This window comes from Cupressus sempervirens, chromosome 1 (assembly GCF_028749045.1).
Source record: "Cupressus sempervirens isolate cs-2001-9-10 chromosome 1, ASM2874904v1, whole genome shotgun sequence".
NCBI classification, from domain to species: Eukaryota; Viridiplantae; Streptophyta; class Pinopsida; order Cupressales; family Cupressaceae; genus Cupressus; species Cupressus sempervirens.
Genome location: NC_143118.1, coordinates 296157327 through 296179764, shown reverse-complemented (window position 1 = coordinate 296179764; position 22438 = coordinate 296157327). Strand labels below are relative to the sequence as shown.

The following is a 22438-nucleotide window of genomic DNA, read 5'->3' as shown; positions in this document are numbered from 1 at the left end:
TACAAGGGTATTTTCATCAATTTCTGTAAGATAAGGAAATTATAAATTAAATTTTCAGTAGTTCTGATTGTATTCTTCCATTAACACAGTGTTTACCTGTGGCTTTTAAAAGCTTTGAATGGTGTCTTTTAGATGTGCCAAATCAACTGAGAATGCCAGGAATGGCTAAGAATTTGGGCATTCTAATCCAAAGTGATTGACAATTCATGACAAGTCTAATTAGACTTGCACAATGTCTCTAAAGTTATGCAAGCTGAAATTTACTGATAGATCACAGAAGTGATATACGTCAAGTTTCTGTGCCGAGGGCATGGATTAGTATTATTCTGTATATGTGGGCATTTGAGCACTCTCAAAATGTTAGATAGTTTTGTGTCCAATGATTTTATTCATTTTGGGCAATTTGAGGAAGCACTTATGAATTGTACCAGCTGGTACACAACAATTCAGCACATATCATAAAGACGCCAATTGAACAGCGCCATCAGATTAAAAACAGCTGCAAGATGATTGTGGGGTTCGAATGTTGGGCTGAACAACAAATTTGGAGTTTGTACGGGGGAGTGTTTGTAATTCTGAATGGAGGATTCGGGATTGCAGGACTGCTTGGATGCTTGTCAAACAGTTAGTAGCCAGTCACCTTCTTTGCTTAAGAAGAACCAAGTTCTGTATGACAAGCTTCTATTTCAAGAAGTTTAGGTGCTCAAACATTGTTGATGATGACTACATGCCACTCCCCCTGTAACAGCATATAGACATTGTGGACATGATGAGGACTACTGTGCGCACATTTATAATTAAGGATGTAAATTTCTTACATAGGTATCTACTACCTGCGATACCTACGTGTCATTTGGGTGTAGATAATGCAGGCACTGCTGACAAAAAGTGCATATTCATATCTGGAAGCAATTTTAATGCTTCATTTCAGTTTTCATTTCTGGTGAAGGCTATTTGATCATTCATTGCCAAAAACATTTCTGGCTTATCAGGTTCCAAACAAGTTTGATAAATTGATATCTCTGAGAATTTATTTAATGAGAATTTTTGTTGTGCAGTTAATATTAGAACTTAAATTGTAACCTGCTAAATCTCATTTTCATATTCTTTATGCATTTGCAGTGTCAAATCTGTGTATTTGTATCCTTACTTATTGTGAATATTTTTTTCCTTTCATGTTACATGTAACAGGTCTTTGAAGGGACATCAGGAATTGATAATAAGCATACTACCATTCAATTTACTGGAGAGGTTAGAAGGATTCCTTCACATAATAATTGTTCATTGCATTTGAAAAGTTTGGGTTATATATTGCTTATTGTCCTCCATCTTTTTTTTTTAAAACTTTGTACAGTTATAGAATGGTGACATCTTCTCTTTTTATTTGCTTGTTTTGTTGGTTTTAAAGGTCACGTTGCTTCTATACCTTATTACAAACTTGATATTACTTTCTGAAAATGGTAGTTATCACGTTCTGAATTTTTTAGGAATTTGTATCTTGATTGATTAAGATAGTCTTTGAAATCTTGATCTTGTTTTCCAAATGATGCCTTCTGTAATCTTCTGGGGATTAATTTTGGCATAAGTTGGCTACCAAATCAAATTCTTGTGTTTTTTTCAAATTCTTAGGTATACTTTTATACTGAATTGGGCACTGCGCTACCTATGTATACATTTTGATTTTCTTTCATTTACATTGCTTATTATGTTACACAGGAATGCATTCCCGTCCTCTGAAACCCCCATCACAGTTCCCACCTATTGCAATTTCAAAACACCAGGGCAGCAGGGGAAGTCACTTGGTCACCCACAATCTCCAGCAAAATGATGGAATTTCTTTGGGATATGTGCTGAATTGATGGAACATCATTAGGAAACTAAGACATTTCCTACTTGAAGTCCAATGCACATTGCTACAAACAAAGACACCCCCCCTGCTTTTTGCTTCTAATCTCACTTTACGATTAAGTCCACAGAAGTTCTACTAGACCTAAGTCCAAATTCTGCTCAAAAACACTTCTCACAAGTCTTTTCCAAGCCCTATTGGAATCAAAGAAGTCGGAAAGCTGAACATCTCTTACTTTGTATTGCAAAGAAATTGAGCTCCAGAGACATGGGCAATCAATTCCAACTTAATCGGATCGTACATTATCTTCAGGTGCAGAACTTTGACAGAAATTACTAGCATTGACCTGGAAACAACCTGTGTTACTTATCATAACATTCTGGTTAACATTTTCCACATCAGTGTTTTTTGGTGGCCAACTCCTCGATACCTTCCAAAATCTCATAATTGGGACCAAAGTAAATTCCACATTTTCAACTTCACAGTCTGGTCATCTTCATTGTTGGGACACTGGCCATTGTCAATATAAAGCAAACCTTGGCCAGACTCTGCACTTAGAACTTGCTGGTAATCCAGCTCCAAAGAGATGAATAGAAGGTTCTCCCTTCTCAGCAAGTACAAAGAAGACAATTTATCCACCTTCAACCCATGCAGAATCATAAGCTTTGCTGTCCACTGAATCTGCATGACCATTAAAGTCATGAATGCATGTTGAGTATAATGCCCTCGTGCCATCTGCCACTTCAGAAGTAAATTTCTGCTTTTCACTTTTAATTCGTGTAGAAGATGATGCCAGTTTCTCCACTAGGTCAGCTTTGCCATTACCAATGCCAATTGAGACACTTTTTGTATACAAGTCATTCTGCCCAGGCACATTGATAGGACCTATGATCCTAACCTTGATTTCTGTAGGGACCTTCGCTGCAAAATCTGGCCGAAGGAAAAGGATTGCTCCCTGTCAGAGGCGGGAATCATTCTATGCATGAATGGTCCTTTGGGATCACAATTTGTAATTGCAGGTACACACATATCATCAAGAGGACCTCCATACAAGTTCTGTGAACTTTTGATGGAGATGCTGCAATGAACAATTCCTATGTTTCCTTCAGAGAGTTGCCCACTTGCTCACATAAAATCTTCAGCTCCGGACCAAGTTGAACATCTCCAACATTTCCTCATTCCTTTTTCTCTTTATTTTCCATGGCATTCTCTCAAGTCACCTCTTCTTCAGGCTTCTTAATTTTAGGCTCCATATTGTTTTTCTCATCAACAACTTCCCACTGGCCTACAGGGTGAGAAGATTTAAACTTCTGTGTAGGATTGTCAAACCCATTTGCCTCATCATGGCCAGAGCCACCATGGTAGCTCCCAAAATGACCACTACCTCAGGAATGTCTGCCCCTTCCACATCCTCTGTCTCTATCAAAACTAATATTACCACATTTCTCTTCCCCAAAGCCGTTGTTCCTTGGAAGTGGGCAAAGCATCACAATTTTCTATAGAGTTGCCATAACTTCTTCTATCGCCACCATCATGCTGAGCATAATCTATCATGTTGCTTTTGGAATTCAAAGCCTTTGTTGATTCTTTTGGTGATTTATTTTGGAAGAATTTGAAATTCCTCTGCACCCTTACATTGAGCGCCTTCCTGCTTGGCTCAATTTTTTTGTCTAGGTCCCTAACCATGGTATTAGCAAAAGCAATCAATGTCTTTGCTGGCATCAAATTTCTTGAAGATCATTTGCCATTTTTAGAGCGGTGACTAACTTGTTCTGCTAGAATTCTCCATTCTTCATATTGTCAATGTCTTTGCCTACAGAATTCTGATTTGTCCAGCCCTCTGATGGCATCCTGAACCATCTTCTCAATTTCCTCCTCAATATTCCTTTTCCCTTTCTTTTGGTTATCTATCCTGATTAGTCTCCATCCTAGACCTCTCATTAAGGAGTAATCAAGGAGTTCTTTTTTGGCTTTTTACTGCACAAATTAACTCCCTCTTCAGCATAATCCTCTGCTGTATAAAATGTGCCTAATTTTCTACCCAGAGCAATCACCAAGGCCCCTTTTTTCACTTTCCATTAGGGTAGAAGATGATGCCACTCCATGAAACCGTCAAACGATATCTAGGAGATACAATACACAAAACTGTCAAATGATATAATAAAACCATGGGCTAAAAACCACTTATAAAGTGTGCACATCTTATCTCCAATCAAAGATGATATATGGTGTGGTAAAACACACACCAATGTGTGTAACTCACTTTACAACTCATTTATGTGTTTAAAATGTCCTTACATTTCCTATTTCAGGATCCACAACTTGTAGAGGCCACAACTTTTGAAGCGGGTGGCTGATTAACAAGTTTTTTGAAGTGCCAGAAAGCTCTTCACGTGCTCTATCACCCAATGGTTATGCACATTTTCAAGCTGTTTTGGAGCCTCAAGAGCCTTTAAAGTTGAATTTAGAAACTTTAATATCTTCAAAACTGGAGATGATCTTGCAATGAAAATTTACTGGCCTGCTTAACTAACTCATCTGAACCTTTGGGAAAAGAATAGGAAAGTCTGTGCTCAAGAAAACTTACTAAAATTTTTAACGGTTAACCATATTTAAATGCAAGATTAAGACACTTTCCTAACAATCTGCCGACCCGCAAAAATACATGACCTAGTGTTGTGGAATATAAAAGCTCATTTTTTTCCTTTCCTTCTATTTCCTTTTTGAGATTGAAGATGACTGTACCAGCAATTCTCAAATCTGCACTTTACCTTTCAGTGGCATATTTAGCTTCTTTGGCTACAGTTTCTATGTGCCTGCTATTCATTTTTTCTCTATTAATGGGGGCTTGGTGGTTATTCCATTTTCTTTAATTAAAAAAAAACTCTTTTTAGTGTTGTACAATTTTATCCTTAGTTACCCATACTCTTGGAGCAGCCGTTGCAGGTGCCAATGCCTGCAGAGGTTGATGCGGGTGCGGTGCCCTGTGGGTGCCTGCTGGAAGCTAACCCAGGGCACCTGGATGCGGAGGGATGCTAGTGTGAAGCATCCATGCGCATCCAGGTGAGCTTTTGACATGCACCTGCAAGGCACCCAGGCACATCTGGAACTCTGATATAATGAATGCATGCCTCGGCTGTATGACAGTGATTTCATAACCCTAAACAATATATTTCCACACATATTTGTGACACTAGCTAGAAACTAACTACAGACTTCACTTTTAAAAACATAAAGTACTCATGATTGATCATTGCATTATTCATGTTATTAACATTACTAATATAAACCAGTACATTATTAAATTGTCAATAATGTATTTTAAATTTTCAAATGGCCCAAACTTAAAGAATAACTGCCATGCAAAGCATCCGCCCATGCATACAAAGAAAAAAATCTGGAACTGTATTCAAAGATTTTTCTTGAAAAAGAGTCTTGTAATTATTAGGTCATTGTGAAATGAGTGATGGGAGCATTAGACACTTTTTAAAATATTGAAGAAATTAAGGCTTTTGCTTCACGAAAGTAGATTTCTTCATTGTCGCATAGAAGGAAATAAAATCAGGGTTCTTCTGATTGATCTGGGAATTAATTTGGAATATAATCATTTGGCAGGTAGAGTTGCCAAGCCTTTCTAGCATTTCATACCTTTTTCAATAGGTTTCATTGGAAAGGCAAAAGCTATCTTTTTCCTCTCAGCTTTCCATGTGTACAGGTTTGATAAATTTGATCTGCAAAAGTGATTTCTATGTCTGTTAGAGCATTTTTTTTATACCCGATTGTAAGTGTTTAATACCAAAAGAGTACCCAATCTGTACATTTACATATTTTCATAATCAATGCCCTAGACATTAATTTATAGCTGTTCAAAGAGAGGTCATAGCTTTGAAGAACCGTGGAAACATTCTTTAGCATGACAAAGGGAGGTCACAACAGATCCTCAACAAACAGCTCATATATAAATTTAATAATAGAATAGAGATTCGAATGGGATAGCAATATGCATAAAATGAAATTGGGGAACGGTGTAGGAACTTTTAAGCAAATGCAATTAAATTTAAACTCCATCCCAAAAGAGATATATATCTTGAATCTTGATCAACGGTGAAGTATCATACTATCAACTGATTTAATTTTGTATATTTCTTGCATTTTGTATATAAACAAATCCAAAGCCCCCCCACCAAAAAAAATTTGCGCATTCGATTCTCGCACCGGCATCTGAATTGGTACTCTGATATATGTCTAAAGTATATAAACTTAAAAGAATCTAAAGATAAAGAAGATAAATAAAGGCTTAGAATTTGATATATGATAGTTTTGTGATATATATTTGATATTAATGTTAGAATGAAATTCACACAAAAATCAATATTAATTTGGATTTTTTAATATAAATTGTGAAATTATTTAGAAATATATGTTTATTTTAAAAAATTATATAGAATTTTGTCATAATTTCTATAATTGATTTTTCTGGTAGTGATTTAAAAAAAATTAGATTACATGCTAATCATACTTCTTTTTATTCTATAGTTTATTAAATATTTTGCGTACTGCTATCACTGATCAGCCATTTCAATTAGATTTTGAATCTTTGATTGAATTTAATATCAAACATGACACATTAAATGAACATTTAAACCTAAGATTTGACGCCATGTATAGTTAAACTATAGATTTTGAGTATCTGTACATATTTTTGTACAGCTGGTCACTGCTGTTCCTAAAAATAACCTGTAGAACTACTGTCTATGAAACTTGCCTCAGCATCCTGAAAATGCCATTGGCCAAACTAACAACATGGTTGGATCCCTGTGTTATGTTCAAATGGTCTGAAACATTATTGAGCAAAGATGAATCATGAATGTAATAAGCGCAGTAAATTGTGTACATCACAAGCAATAATTACTGCATTTTCATGGTATATTGTTGTTTACTTATTCTTAGGATGTTGATTTAGGAGGTTTCTTTAAATACTTAGGTTCTGAAGACACCTGTATCTTTGGACATGCTTGGGCGCATATTTAATGGGTCTGGAAAGCCTATTGACAATGGTCCTGCCATATTACCCGTGGCCTACTTGGACATTTCAGGTAATAAGCCAAATGAATGTAATGGACTTTTTGGGTATTTTTGTCTTCGAACTGCTTACATTATGGTGCTTGAGTTGGGTGCATAGTTCTGTTGAACAACTGTCCCACTTTGTAATAGACGGGATGTTTTTCTGGATTTTAAGTTGATTTTAGATTTAACTGACATGCTCATTCACTTGTTTATGGGTTACCACTCTTGGATTATTCTTGTATCCACAAATCTTGTTATAAATGGTTACTGCAAGTCTTGGACAGGTAGTTCTATCAATCCAAGTGAAAGAACATATCCAGAAGAGATGATTCAAACTGGAATTTCGACAATAGATGTGATGAACTCCATTGCTCGTGGCCAGAAGATTCCTCTTTTTTCTGCAGCTGGTTTACCACATAATGAGATTGCTGCTCAAATTTGCAGACAAGCAGGGCTTGTGAAAAGATTGGAGAAATCTGCAAATTTGTTAGAGGTGCTGATGCCTTTTAAATGACAAAGAAAGGGAATGAAATATTAAAACTTGGGTGATTTGGATGTTTACTTCCAAAGAGTATGCAAATTCCGATCAATGATTTGGAATGCATGTGATTTGCAGGCTGATGCAGGGGACAACTTTGCTATAGTTTTTGCAGCAATGGGAGTTAACATGGAAACTGCTCAATTTTTCAAACGTGATTTTGAAGAAAATGGCTCAATGGAAAGAGTTACTCTCTTTTTGAACTTGGTCAGTTTGTTTGATTAAAGCTCTTTAATATGTTGTTTGATACCTTACAGTTATGGTAGGTGCACAGTATAGCTCTAAATGACTATCTATGTTTATGACTCTTGAAGCTAAGCTGCTCAAGTGTAATGATAAAATATGTCCATTGTGGTCTAAACTTGAAAATTTAGATCTCTGTGTAGAAAACTACTAATGAAATGTTTGTTTCTATAGGCAAACGATCCAACTATTGAGCGTATCATCACACCTAGGATTGCTTTGACAACAGCAGAATATCTTGCATATGAATGTGGAAAACATGTTTTGGTCATATTGACAGACATGAGCTCATATGCAGATGCTTTACGTGAAGTAAGCACCTTGTTTAGACTTGGATTCAATTTTATTATCATTATCTTGATTGAAACGTGTTTTCCGTTTAGCATTTTCTCAATCCATTGTTAGTTACTCTTCCTTTCTGCACAGCCTTTACGTGCATAGTATTCACAACTGCAATGGATGACAGGTTTCTGCTGCTTGTGAAGAGGTGCCTGGTCGTCGTGGTTATCCTGGATACATGTACACAGACTTGGCAACCATTTATGAATGAGAAGGACGAATTGAAGGTCGTAAAGGATCCATTACTCAGATTCCTATCCTTACCATGCCAAATGATGGCAAGTGCACAGCTGATTTTTCTCAAATTGGTTCAAAGTAGTGTTTAAAGGGATAATAATACTGTTCAGTCCATAGTCCTCATCTTACTGAAATAGATTCTGTTTTACCAGATATTACACACCCAATACCCGATCTTACTGGTTACATTACAGAAGGGCAGATATATGTTGATAGACAACTTCATAATCGGCAGGTATAGAATAATCTTATAATGTTTCCCTAGTATTAAGGTTTCTGACAACTGATTTAACTTTAACAGTTATTTTGCATTAGAAAATAAATAATTGCAATTTTTTTAGCAGCTATAGGATTGTTGGCTGTATTCCAAACCAGGGTACCAATGTTCCCTGCCTTTGTGTGGTGCAGATTTATCCACCAATTAATGTCCTTCCATCCCTATCACATTTGATGAAGGTAAGACTTTTATTTGAAATAGAAAATCTGGATTTAGATTTAGCATAGATAGGGCTTCTGAGTGTAAATGCTGTTCTGCTGCTGTTCTGCTGTTCCATTTGAAGTGGTACTTTAGATGTTACATATCTTTCTGATTATTTAAATTCTGGGGAAAGATTTTGCCAAGGTGCTTTAACTTAAGGATGTTTCTTCTGTCACATCCACATAGGACTTTCACCCTGTCTTCTCTGTTGTGGTACACCACAACCAGTGAGTTGGATATAGTATTTTATTTTGCATCCAAATTTAGTACTCATGAGGAATTAAACACAGGGCACTTCTTTAGAAGCTCCAGTATCTTATTACTTGAGCTCTTTCCATTTGATCGCTTTATCAGTTAGATTTTAAGCATGGTTGATATTTCGGAATTTGCAATTTCTTTCTGGATTTTGCATACATTCATTGTTGAATACTCTTTCCATTTCATCACTTAATGAGTTAGATTTTAAGCATGGTTGATATTTTGGAATCTGTAATTTCTTTCCGGATTTTGCATACATTCATTGTTGAATAAATTGTTAATGTTCTGCCCAGAAAATAATGATAAACGGCTAGGAAAAATACAATAAAATTGCACAAAAGACGCAAGAGATTATCTTGCAAAAACCCTTCAGCTTGAAGGGGAAAACCCAGCCACACCAGAAAAATTTCTCTTTTATCGATATTAAATGTTCAAGTACAATGCTTTCAACTTGATACATTGTCTATCAGACACAAAGCAATCATAAATATATATAGAATTGAGAGAGTCTTCACATCACAACCCAAGGTCTCTTCAATTTCCAATCACAGGTCTTCATATTGCCAAATCCATGCCTCTTAGTTGCATGACACATGTCTCTTTACCTCATATATTATCTCTATATATCTCTATTTCAAAATATAGCAAAATCAGAGATAAAGATCTCCATCTTAGCTACAATCTGCAACACTCCCTCTTAGCAAGAGAGAGATGTTTGATATGGTAGACACTCTTAGCTGCAACCAAAGATGTCAATGATAAATTCTCATCACATTGATTCTTATGAAAATCATTTATCTCAGCATAACATAATTCAACATAATTCACCATAGTTACTTTATAAGCACATTAAAATAAAAGTCATGGAGTCACAGACACGACTTCCACCATGCCTATTCACAGAGGGTGGTTCACCATACCTACCTGTAGAGGGTGGAATGAGGGCTTTCACCTCAGAATTATCCTAGAGAAGAATACATTTCCACTGTGCCTACTTGCAAAGGGTAGTCCATCATACCTACTCACATAGAAGGCTTTCACCTCAGGCTTCTCCTAGAGAAGAATACATTGCCACCATTTCTACTCGCAGAGTGTGGTCCACCATACCTACTCACGAAGTGTGGAACAAGCGCTTTCAACTCAAACTGCTCCCAGAGAAGAATGCATTAACAAGGGATTGCACCTTGAACATCTCTCACAAACAAAAACTCATTAAGAACATGAATAAGAATGGCTGAGATTCTCTCTCAACAAAGACTCTTTCTCAGCAGATCACCACAATAATACAGTTGATTTCAACTTGTAAAGAACTAGACGTCTCCCTCTGTCACATAACCTCCCTCTGAAGCTCAAAATGCTTACTCTGAATATCATTTTCTGAATCATCGATTCAGTTCCATGACTTTAAGAAATTGTTGCTATGTTCATGACTTTTACATGCAATCTCTCATAATCTCATTCTTCTTGATGCGTCCTGCAGTTGTAGTGACAGAGTTTCCATTATTAGCGTCTAAAAGAGGAGAATTCAGCCACTGTGGTGCACGGGAGCTATTTGAGGGACTCTAATCAACAAAAATATTTTTCAGAAAGATTCTGTCTAGGACTTGTTTATGTGAACTTGAAACTCTGCTTCCTCTTCCATTTAAAGAGAAAGAACTTCAAACTGCTGTTAAATTTCCTGGTCTTGACATATCTCAAACATCTGAATTATCATCTCAGAGCGATAAAATTTCCTCTGGACATGCAATGAAGAGTCCATCAATGTGGAGACTTGGTTTATGTGGACCTAGCAGCCACACAACATGCAGAACCCATCCTTCCCAAAATTTACTACTTGCTACTTTGTGAATGCTTTCAAGTGAAGAACACCTATAGAAATAATAACAGTTCGTTCATTTCTAGGATCTTTAGAAGACATGGCTTACAAAATCTCCAAATGCATGCCCTGACACAAACTTCATCACTTGCAAACATCTGTGTCCAAATGTACAGCTAACCCATATTGTGGCTAAGATATTCCAAATGAATGCAGTTGACCTCACAAATTTTACTTCAAACACTTTATTTTACCAAGGAATACTCAAAAAATGAAACTGTCAGTGAGCTATACCAGTCTCCCATTAGTTTAAACCTACAAAATGTTTGCTGTACCGAAAAATACCTGCATAAATCTTCATACACCTTTAACGGAATTCACTGCAAATTCTTTTCACAGAATGCTCGGTATTCTTTACTAGTTACAACAACTTTACTCATATCTGAAATTTCCTCTCTAGATTCTATAAACTCTGTATTCAACGTTTCACTGATTCAAATTACAAGAGCATCGATCAATGCAAAATCAAACCAAAAAAAGTCGTAACAGGCAAAAACCTTCCGTACTTTATCATATACGAACCACTGAAAAAGCTTCCAAGATGTGAAGTGTTGGTGTTTTAAAACTACTAAGCAACAAAATGCTTAATACCAAGATGACAGTACTCACACAATCTAAAGACTAGCCAATTCTTATTAACAATTGCATGTGCAAAGCATTTGGGCCCAACTTCAACAAAACCAAGGGTGGTTTTCTACTCTTCTGGCTCTGCAAAACTAGGGTGGGTATACTCAGAGATGATTCAAGACTGTGAAAACTGTATGAGGATTATTTTTAGTTTCATTCTGATTCTCATCTCAAATCTTCAAATACATACACAATTCTTGATAACTTGATAAACACATCCCATATAACAGATATGACCAAAAATTCTTCTATAGATTTGCAGGTGTTCTCAGCAATAGTGGCTAACTAAAGCTAAACTATACCATGCCTTTTTGTTATCATCCAAGGTTCTCTTAATAACCTTCAACAGGCTCTTATTTGTGGATTCAGCTTGTCCATTCCCTTGTGGATGATAAGGAGAAGATGATGACCTTGTTATTCCATATTTATCACAAAATTTAATGAACTCCTCAGACTTGAAGCACATTGCATTGTCTATTACAATTTTCTGAGGGCAACCAAATCTGGAGATAATATTATTTAGTAGGAAGTTGTTGACAACTTTACTTGTTGCATTTCTTGTGAGGATAGCCTCTACCCATTTTGTAAAGTAGTCAGTAGCCACTAGTATCCAAGAATAGCTAGTGCTAGACTTGGGGGAAATTTCTCCTATGAAATCCACACCCCACTGTTGAAAGTGTGCTTGAACCTCCACTGGCTTCAACGGAGTATTGCCCGAGAACTTTAGTTTTCCAGCAAACCTCTGACAATGGTCGCATTTCCTAATCATAATTTGGGCATCCTTGAAAAGGGAGGGCCACCAAAATCTAGCCCTCATCACTTTATGTGCAGTGGTCTTGGCCATATAGTGCCCTCCACACACTCCAACATGCATTTCCTCCAAGACTTCTTTTGCCTTTTCTTGATCAATACATTTCAACAACATTCTCTCGAAATTTCTCCACCATAAAATGTCTTGGACAATTATGTATCTGATGGCTTGTAATTTAATACTCCTTTCATTTTCAGGCAAATGGGGAGGAGTTTCCATGTGTTGCAGGTAATATATAACATTGGTGTACCAATCACAATGATCCATGTCACATAAGCCAGGTCTGAAGTCATCAACTACCACATTTATCTGATTGGCATCTAAATTAGATTCAGCCACGAGTTTAGCCAAACCTTGACCTCTTACCAACTTAGTTATCTGTATTTCAATATTGAATTCTTGGATCCTGTTGATCCATCTACACCTTTTGCCTGATACTTCCTGTTGAGCAAATATATCTTTCACTGCAGCACTAGGTACAAAGGCAATGACAGTAGCACCTAAAAGCCTTTATAGCCTTCACTAAAGCATATGCCTGTTTTTCATTTATCTCATACTTCAATTCAGCAGACTGCAGTGACCTACTGAAAAAGGCAATGGGCTGTTCATATCCTTCTTCATTTTTCTGCAACAAGATTGCAGCTACAGTGTGAAAGGATGCAAAAGAAAAAATATGCATAGGCTTTGAATAATCTGGAGTTCTCAGTACTGGAGCATTTTTTATTGCAGTTTTAATATCTTTGAATGCTTGTGAAGGCTCACCATTCCAATCTGTAGTGGCTCCCTTTGAGATAGGTCTGCTGATTTCAGCGAAATTGGTAACAAACCTTCTGAGAAAATTGACTTGGCCAAAGAAGGATTGAATTCCTTTTACATTTTTTGGCTTGGGGACTTTATCAATAGCTGCTACTCTCTCAGGGTCTATTTTCACCCCATCCTTGGATACTATATGTCTTAGTAATTTGCCTTCTGTGACCCCAAATGTGCATTTCTTTGGGTTCAAGGATACTCCATATTCCAGAGCTTTGATAAAGATTTTTTCCAAATGTCTGCAGTGATCCTTAGCCCTCTTAGAATATGCTGTAAGATCATCCTGGTACACAACTATAAATTTATCAATATAATGATGAAATGCCACATCCATGGCTTTTTGGAAAGTAGCTCCTGCATTAATCAGGGCAAATGGCATCCTTACATATACATATGTTCCCCATGAGGTTGTGAAGGCTGTCTTGAATTGTTCACTTTCCTTTACCAAAACTTGATTATATCCAAAGAAACCATCCATCATTGACATTAGCTCAGAACCAGTCACTTGCTGCAACATGGCTTCCATATTGGGCAATCCATAATTGTCCTTCAAAGATGCAATGTTCAGATTTTTGAAATCCACGCATAATCTTATATCTCCATTTTTCTTTCTGACAGGTACCAAATTTGAAACCTAGGTGGAATGCCTAATTGGTTTGATTATCCCCCCATCCCTTAGTTTCATCAACTCTTCTTGCATTTTGGGAGCTAGGGTAGGGTTACTGGTCTTTGTTTCTGTCTGAAAGGTTTTACATTATCTTTTAATGGTATGACATGCTAGAACAAATCTTCCCTATAAGCCTTAAGGTCATCATATGACCATGCAAAAACATGTCTAAACTTTCTAAACAAGTCAATCAATGTTTTTTTGATTTTAGCATGCAGATTTTGGCCAATATAAACCTTTTTGGGAGCTTCATCAGGACCCAGGTTTATCTCTTCTAATTCTTGAGGCTTAGGGTCCTTAACTCCTGGTTTTACTCTATCCTGGTTATCAAAAATATTTTTCAAGACCACTAACCCCTTAGGCATCTTATTGGTTTTCAATTGCATAATCTCCTGACCAAAAATGGTTTCCTTACCATCTATGGTTTCAATTAGTTCACTGCAATCCATTTCCTGACCATGGTACTTATCCTCATTTAACAAAAAATTCGTAATGTCTTTGTCATCTTCAAAGACTTGCCAATTTTCAATGTTATGAGGTATGGAAGGTCTATTTTGTACCTCAATTTGAGATATTCCTGCAAATGATATCTACTTAGGCTTGATTGCTACATTTGCCAACAAATTAGCCATCTTATTTTGAGTCCTATCTCTCCATGAGATACCAAATGCATCAAAAGATTCTATCTGATCCCAAATTGTATTTCTATATTGTTTTAATCTCCCATTCTTGGATGCATAAGTTTCTTTTATCTGGGAGATGACTAATTTAGAATCCCCTATGACATGTAATTTCTTAATTCCATGATGTGTGGCAACTATCAATCCTAGCAACAATGCCTCATATTCTGCAATATTATTTGTGCAAGAAAACTTCAAAATGAATAAATATTTGAAAGTATTTTTTTCAGGGGAAACAAAAACTACACCCACCCCTGCACCCTCTTTTGAACTTGCCCCATCAAAAAACATTGTCCATAACACTGGTGAGTGCAACACTCAACTTCATGTTCAATGATAGCAGGTAAATTTTCAAGTTCTTGAATAATCAATTCAACTCTGAAAGCATTGACACTAGTATCTAAGAAACAAGTGGCATCTTTGTCAATTTCTTCCCCTAAAATGTGATTAACCCTTGGCTCTCTTTTTACCCTGACAACTTTATCCCTTATGTGGAAAGTAGCATAAGTCAGATCACATTGCAGGCTTCCCCCCATGGCAGCACTCCATTTTCTGAAGAGTAACATTCCATAGTGTGGAGGTATATCCACTACAAGGACAGACATGGTTAACTCTACTTCAGGGTATGCAGCTAATTTGAATGGTAAAGCATTTATGGTACTTATGACTGGGACTTCCCTAGCATCCATTCCTCTGCATTTGCCTTGCTTGGTGTCCACTTTTAACCCTAAGGCTTCCATTACTTTAAAAGGCATTATGGTGTTAGAAGTCCCTGAGTCTATCATACAGTTTTTTAGGGTCTTCTCTTTTATGATTAGACTCAAGGGCTTCTAACACCATAATGCCTTTTAAAGTAATGGAAGCCTTAGGGTTAAAAGTGGACACCAAGCAAGGTAGATGCAGAGGAATGGATGCTAGGGAAGTCCCAGTCATAGGCACCATAAATGCTTCACCATTCAAATTAGTTGCATACCCTGAAGTAGAGTTAACCATGTCTGTCCTTGTAGTGGATATACCTCCACACTATGGAATGTTACTCTCCAGAAAATGGAGTGCTACCATGGGGGGAAGCCTACAATGTGATCTGACTTGTCCTACTTTCCACATCGGGGATAAAGCTGTCAGGGTAAATAGAGAGCCAAGGGTTAATCACATTTTAGGGGAAGAAATTGACAAAGATGCCACTTGTTTCTTAGATACTGGTGTCAATGCTTTTAGAACTGAATTGATTATTCAAGAACTTGAAAATTTACCTGCTATCATTGAACATGAAGTTGAGTGTTGCACTAACTCACCAGTGTTATGGACAATGTTTTTTGATGGGGCAAGTTCAAAAGAGGGTGCAGGGGCAGGTGTAGTTTTTGTTTTCCCTAAGAAAAATACTTTTAGATATTCATTCACTTTGAAGTTTTCTGGCACAAATAATATTGCAGAATATGAGGCATTGTTGCTAGGATTGAAAGTTGCCACACATCATGGAATTAAGAAATTACATGTCATAGGGGATTCTAAATTAGTCATCTCCCAGATAAAAGAAACTTATGCATCCAAGAATAGGAGATTAAAGCAATATAGAAATGCAGTTTGGGATTAGATAGAATCTTTTGATGCATTTGGTATCTCATGGAGAGATAGGACTCAAAATAAGATGGCTGATTTGTTGGCAAATGTAACAATCAAGCCTAAGGAGATATCATTTGCAGGAATATCTCAAATTGAGGTACAAAATAGACCTTCCATACCTCATAACATTGAAAATTGGCAAGTCTTTGAAGATGACAAAGACATTACGAATTTTTTGTTAAATGAGGATAAGTACCATGGTCAGGAAATGGATTGCAGTGAACTAATTGAAACCATAGATGGTAAGGAAACCATTTTTGGTCAGGAGATTATGCAATTGAAAACCAATAAGATGCCTAAGGGGTTAGTGGTCTTGAAAAATATTTTTGATAAACCAGGATAGAGTAAAACTAGGAGTTAAGGACCCTAAGCCTCAGGAATTAGAAGAGATAAACCTGGGTACTGATGAAGCTCCCAAAAAGGTTTATATTGGCCAAAATCTGCATGCTAAAATCAGAAAAACATTGATTGACTTGCTTAGAAAGTATAGACATGTTTTTGCATGGTCATATGATGACCTTAAGGCTTATAGGGAAGATTTGTTCTAGCATGTCATACCATTAAAAGATAATGTAAAACCTTTCAGACAGAAACAAAGACCAGTAAACCCTACCCTAGCTCCCAAAATGCAAGAAGAGTTGATGAAACTAAGGGATGGGGGGATAATCAAACCAATTAAGCATTCCACCTGGGTTTCAAATTTGGTACCTATCAGAAAGAAAAATGGAGATATAAGATTATGCGTGGATTTCAAAAATCTGAACATTGCATCTTTGAAGGACAATTATGGATTGCCCAATATGGAAGCCATGTTGCAGCAAGTGACTGGTTCTGAGCTAATGTCAATGATGGATGGTTTCTCTGGATATAATCAAGTTTTGGTAAAGGAAAGTGAACAATTCAAGACAACCTTCTCAACCCCATGGGGAACGTATGTATATGTAAGGATGCCATTTGGCCCGATTAATGCAGGAGCTACTTTCCAAAGAGCCATGGATGTGGCATTTCATGATTATATTGATAAATTTATGGTTGTGTACCAGGATGATCTTACAGCATATTCTAAGAGGGTTGAGGATCACTACAGACATTTGGAAAAAATCTTTATCAAAGCTTTGGAATATGGAGTATCCTTGAACCCAAAGAAATGCACATTCGGGGTCACAGAAGGCAAATTACTAGTACATATAGTATCCAAGGATAGGGTGAAAATAGACCCTGAGAGAGTAGCAGCTATTGATAAAGTCCCTAAGCCAAAAAATGTAAAAGGAATTCAATCCTTCTTTGGCCAAGTCAATTTTCTCAGAAGGTTTGTTACCAGTTTTGCTGAAATCAGCAGACCTATCTCAAAGATGCTCAAGAAGGGAGCCACTATAGATTGGAATGGTGAGCCTTCACAAGCATTCAAAGATATTAAAACTGCAATAAAAAATGCTCTAGTACTGAGAACTCCAGATTATTCAAAGCCTATGCATATTTTTTCTTTTGCATCATTTCACACTATAGCTGCAGTCTTGTTGTAGAAAAATGAAGAAGGATATGAACAGCCCATTGCCTTTTTCAGTAAGTCACTGCAGCCTGCTGCATTGAAGTATGAGATAAATGAAAAACAGGCATCTGCTTTAGTGAAGGCTGTAAAGGCTTTTAGGTGCTACTGTCATTGCCTTTGTACCTAGTGCTGCAGTTTTGCTCAACAGGAAGTATCAGGCAGAAGGTGTAGATGGATCAACAGGATCCAAGAATTCAATATTGAAATACAGATAACTAAGTTGGTAAGAGGCCAAGGTTTGGCTAAACTCATGGCTTAATCTAATTTAGATGCCAATCAGATAAATGTGGTAGTTGATGACTTCAGACCTGGCTTATGTGACATGGATCATTGTGATTGGTACACCAATGTTATATATTACCTGCAACACATGGAAGCTCCTCCCCATTTGCTTGAAAATGAAAGGAGTATTAAATTACAAGCCATCAGATACATAATTGTCCAAGACATTTTATGGTGGAGAAATTTCGAGGGAATGTTGTTGAAATGTATTGATCAAGAAAAGGCAAAAGAAGTCTTGGAGGAAATGCATGCTGGAGTGTGTGGAGGGCACTATATGGCCAAGACCACTACACATAAAGTGACGAGGGCTGGATTTTGGTGGCCCTCCCTTTTCAAGGACGCCCAAATTATGATTAGGAAATGCGACCGTTGTCAGAGGTTTGCTGGAAAACTAAAGTTCTCAGGCAATACTCCGTTGAAGCCAGTGGAGGTTCAAGCACCCTTTCAACAGTGGGGTATGGATTTCATAGGAGAAATTTCCCCCAAGTCTAGCACTGGCTATTCTTGGATACTAGTGGCTATTGACTACTTTACAAAATGGGTAGAGGCTATCCCCACAAGAAATGCAACAAGTAAAGTTGTCAATAACTTCCTACTAAATAATATTATCTCCAGATTTGGTTGCCCTCAAAAAATTGTAACAGACAATGCAATGTGCTTCAGGTCTGAGGAGTTAATTAAATTTTGTGATAAATATGGAATAACAAGGTCATTATCTTCTCCTTATCATCCACAAGGGAATGGACAAGCTGAATCCACAAATAAGAGCCTGTTGAAGGTTATTAAGAGAACCTTGGATGATAACAAAAAGGCATGGAATAGTTTAGCTTCAGTTAGCCACTATTGCTGAGAACACTTGCAGATCTATAGAAGAATTTTTGGTCATATCTGTTATATGGGATGTGTTTATCAAGTTATCAAGAATTGTGTATGTATTTGACGATTTAAGATGAGAATCAAAATGAAACTAAAAATAATCCTCATACAGTTTTCACAGTCTTGAATCATCCCTGGGTATACCACCCTGGTTTTGTAGAGCCAGAAGAGTAGAAAACCACCCTTGGTTTTGTTGAAGTTGGGCTCAAATGCTTTGCACATGCAATTGTTAATAAGAATTGGCTAGTCTTTAGATTGTGTGAGCACTGTCATCTTGGTATTAAGCATTTTGTTGCCTAGTAGTTTTAAAACACCAACAAAATGGCGACTCCGCTGGGGACTGAATCAGAATGACAGACAAACCTTGAGAATTTAAGAAGGGATTCAATACAGCAAGAAGATGTGCATGGAAATGTTGCAAGAGTAAGTTCTTTGATGTGTTTTTTCAGTTTTCTTACTTAGTTGTCATGCACCCAGTGATGCTTTGTTCAGGATAGCAGTATCTTTGAAGGATTGAGTGTAGATTGTGTTGCTACTAAGTTTTATGTTCAATCAATTCAGTCGGTTTGGTTTTCAAAAATACTGCTATGAATTCAGAGTCAGAATTGTTGAATAAAGGTTTCTCTCTTCTAAGTGTTTTAAAGATTTGCAAATTTTACAAGTGGGAATTTCAATTCAGATCTGCCATGTTGTAAATCATTGTTTAAAACCTTTCTCACAATTTGTGAGCGTCGACTCTCTCTAAAGGATCTCTAAATCAGTGTAGATCAGTTACCTATAAATGTTTTCAAGAATTTTCAGTTGAATTGAGCAGATCTGAAAGTTGTGTGAATTTTCAAGCAAGAAGAGAGATCTATATAAGTTTCTGACCAGTAAGTTTCAAAGTGTTGTTTGATTTGCTGTTTAAAGTTTTTAAAATGATAAATGTGAATCACTGCTATGATTTCATTTCTCTCCGCAACGAGATGGCGACTCTGTAAGGTTATGATCAGTGGTGTGAAGAACTCAAATCAGCACCAGGTCAATCAGTAGATCAGTGGTTTCATGCAACAACACTAAAAGGTATTCTCATTTTCATGTATTTTCTTTTTATGAAAATTGACTGGGAAAAGTATGTTCTCCATCAAGTGAGGTTTCAGCACTAAGAAGAGGAGAATGATTTGATAGGTTTTAAGGTTATACATTTCATTAGATTAGTTTTAGTTGGCTGTTTTTAAAGTGGTGAAGTGTTTTTCACAAGTTGTTATAGGTGAATGAGGTTCAAATTTGTTAAGAATGTCAAGATTCATTTCATCTAGTATGCAGCTAGTTAATGAAATTCCTAGATCCATTTCTACCAAGCGGTATATGCCATTAAGTTTTAATGGTATTCATGGTTTCCCAAATGTCATTCCCAATGATGTTAGAAAAAATTTGCCTAAGTTCAGTGGAAACCATCTTGTTACAGCCAGTCACCATATTGAGTTGTTTGCTGATTTGATGGGTGACTACGAAATTGCTCATGAGGACTTGCATATGAAGTTAGTTGTTCAAACCAGTGTAACGAGACTCGGACTCGGCTTTGACTCGGCAAGGGTAACTTGACTCATGACCTGGCTCTGACTCGTGACCCGGCTCGGCGGTGACTTGGCAAAGTGAAAAAACCTCGAAATTTTGAGATTTTTTAGGATTTAAAGAACATTCCATGCAACCATTATTGAATAAAGCATAAAGACACAATAACATTATTAAATAGAAGATAATTTGATATAATGCACATGCCACATACTTAAAGTTAAAAACTTAAAACTTAAAAGTCAAACATCGATTACATATGTACAATACTACAAACTACAAAGTTACAAACTTACAAAGGTAAATTGCTAAAATTAAATACTATATTACTAGTACTTAAAGTCAAACTAAGATAAATCCATGCAAACCATCAAAATGTATATGTATTATCATTTATGCATTATGAAATCCAACACATCAAGATTCAATAGTCATCATCAAATTCAAATGTTCCAAATGCTGATCATATATTAAGTTACTGTTAAACTGTTAAACAAAAAGTTAAAACAAGACTATAAGTCTACAGCTATGATTCCTAGTCCTCATCCTCATCCTCATCCTCATCATCATCGTCATTCTCATCCTCATCATCATCGTCATCCTCATCCTCATCCCCAAAGGCTCAGTATAATCTACAAAATGCCTTTTAGTAAGGCGTCTAAGGTAGGTCCTGGATGTCTCAGTAGCCATAGCATCAGCTCGTGAGGTGCCTCTAGGATCAACTGTACTCTCTGCCTCTGGCTCTGCCAATCTCTATGAGCTGCCACTAGGAACAATTGGAGCTCTCTGGTCCTCTGCTGCCATAGCCACAGCCTTAGCCTGACCCTCTCTATCTGCCTAGTCAAGCCACTGTAGGTCCTCATCATCAAAGACAGGATCAGTAGCCTCAGTGATCCAATCAGACTCTGGATCAACCTCCTCTAGAGTAATCAGAGAGGTGTCACTATCCAAAATCTCCCTGATCCTAATGCGCAGGTTGTAGTGCACAAAGACTAGACTATTCATTTTCTGCACAGACAACCTGTTACGCCTCTTCGAGTGGATGTGCTCGAACATGCTCCAGTTGCGCTCACATCCAGAAGCGCTACTTGGCTGGCTCAAAATGCGGATGGCGATTTGCTGAAGGTTTTTGGTTGAAGGCCCAAACATTTGCCACCATCTATCTGAATTTTGAAAAAAGGAAAACAAAAAAATATTAGTCTCATTTCAAAATTTGAGCTTTAAGTTTAAAGCTAGAAATTTATAAACTAGATTGTATAAGGCTTAAGCTGCAATCTTTACCTGGCTGCAATTTTGTACGACCTTCTTTGCAAATTTGACTTGAAAAAATGGACCCTGATGCATTATTATAGGCATCCATCTCAAGCAATATATCTGTGGGATTAGAAGACATCTTCGATACCATTGTGTATAGGCCACTAAGAACCTCCTCATTTGCCTTGAAATCATCAAGGAAACAGTATGCCGGATTGAGGTAATAGGCTGCTGCGTGGATGGGCTTATGAAGCTGATTTTTCCATCTCCTATCAATTATGTTCCAAATAGGGCCATAGTTTTCCTCAACTCCTACATATTTGGCCTTAATAGTCTCCTTGACCCTATCCATGCCCTCATAAATGTAGCCCATAGAGGGCTTCTTGCCATCAGCAACTCGTAGGAGGGCTACAAGGGGCTCGGTGATCTACAAAACAATTAAACAAAAAAACAATTTAGTGAATGATGAAACTTTGCAAAGTTGCACAATGAATATAAATAAAAAATATGTATGAGACAAATTAATTTATAAAATTTTAAGACTTAAGCTTTTAAAATTCAAAATTTAAATTTTAAATTACCTCCACAATCTTCGAACATGGCTCCGAAAAATCATCATCATCATAAATGCATTTTGTTGCATCTATCCCTGCAGGGCTGCTTGCAAAGGAGGAGGAACTCCATTCTGGACCAACAAACATGCACCTCAACTCTAACCTTGAACTCAGCAAGGATTTTAGTGTGATAAAGTTAGAGGCAAATCTTGTGATACCAGGACAAGCCAACTCCTTTCCCTTCGTGTATTTCCTCATAGTGTTGAGGA

General features: G+C 36.9%; 1 protein-coding gene and 1 pseudogene across 2 annotated transcripts in view; one reads left to right on the top strand and one right to left on the bottom strand.

Moving 5' to 3' along the window:
- The window catches only part of LOC149577283 (V-type proton ATPase subunit B 2-like), a 64766-nt pseudogene that overhangs the window by 29786 nt on the left and 12542 nt on the right, over positions 1-22438 (top strand). Inside the window, exons 6-13 of the transcript XR_016355122.1 lie at positions 1192-1251; positions 6831-6942; positions 7198-7406; positions 7530-7658; positions 7869-8006; positions 8161-8311; positions 8423-8505; positions 8679-8726. The product of XR_016355122.1 is annotated as a V-type proton ATPase subunit B 2-like (transcript). The remainder of the gene's footprint in view (positions 1-1191; positions 1252-6830; positions 6943-7197; positions 7407-7529; positions 7659-7868; positions 8007-8160; positions 8312-8422; positions 8506-8678; positions 8727-22438) is intronic.
- On the bottom strand, positions 21056-22078 carry LOC149577284 (uncharacterized). The gene is made up of 2 exons (XM_089823180.1): positions 21643-22078; positions 21056-21524 (listed from the first exon to the last, which is right to left on the bottom strand). The coding sequence occupies exons 1-2, from the start codon at positions 21986-21988 to the stop codon at positions 21199-21201; spliced, it is 672 nt and encodes a 223-aa protein (XP_089679306.1). The 5' UTR covers positions 21989-22078; the 3' UTR covers positions 21056-21198.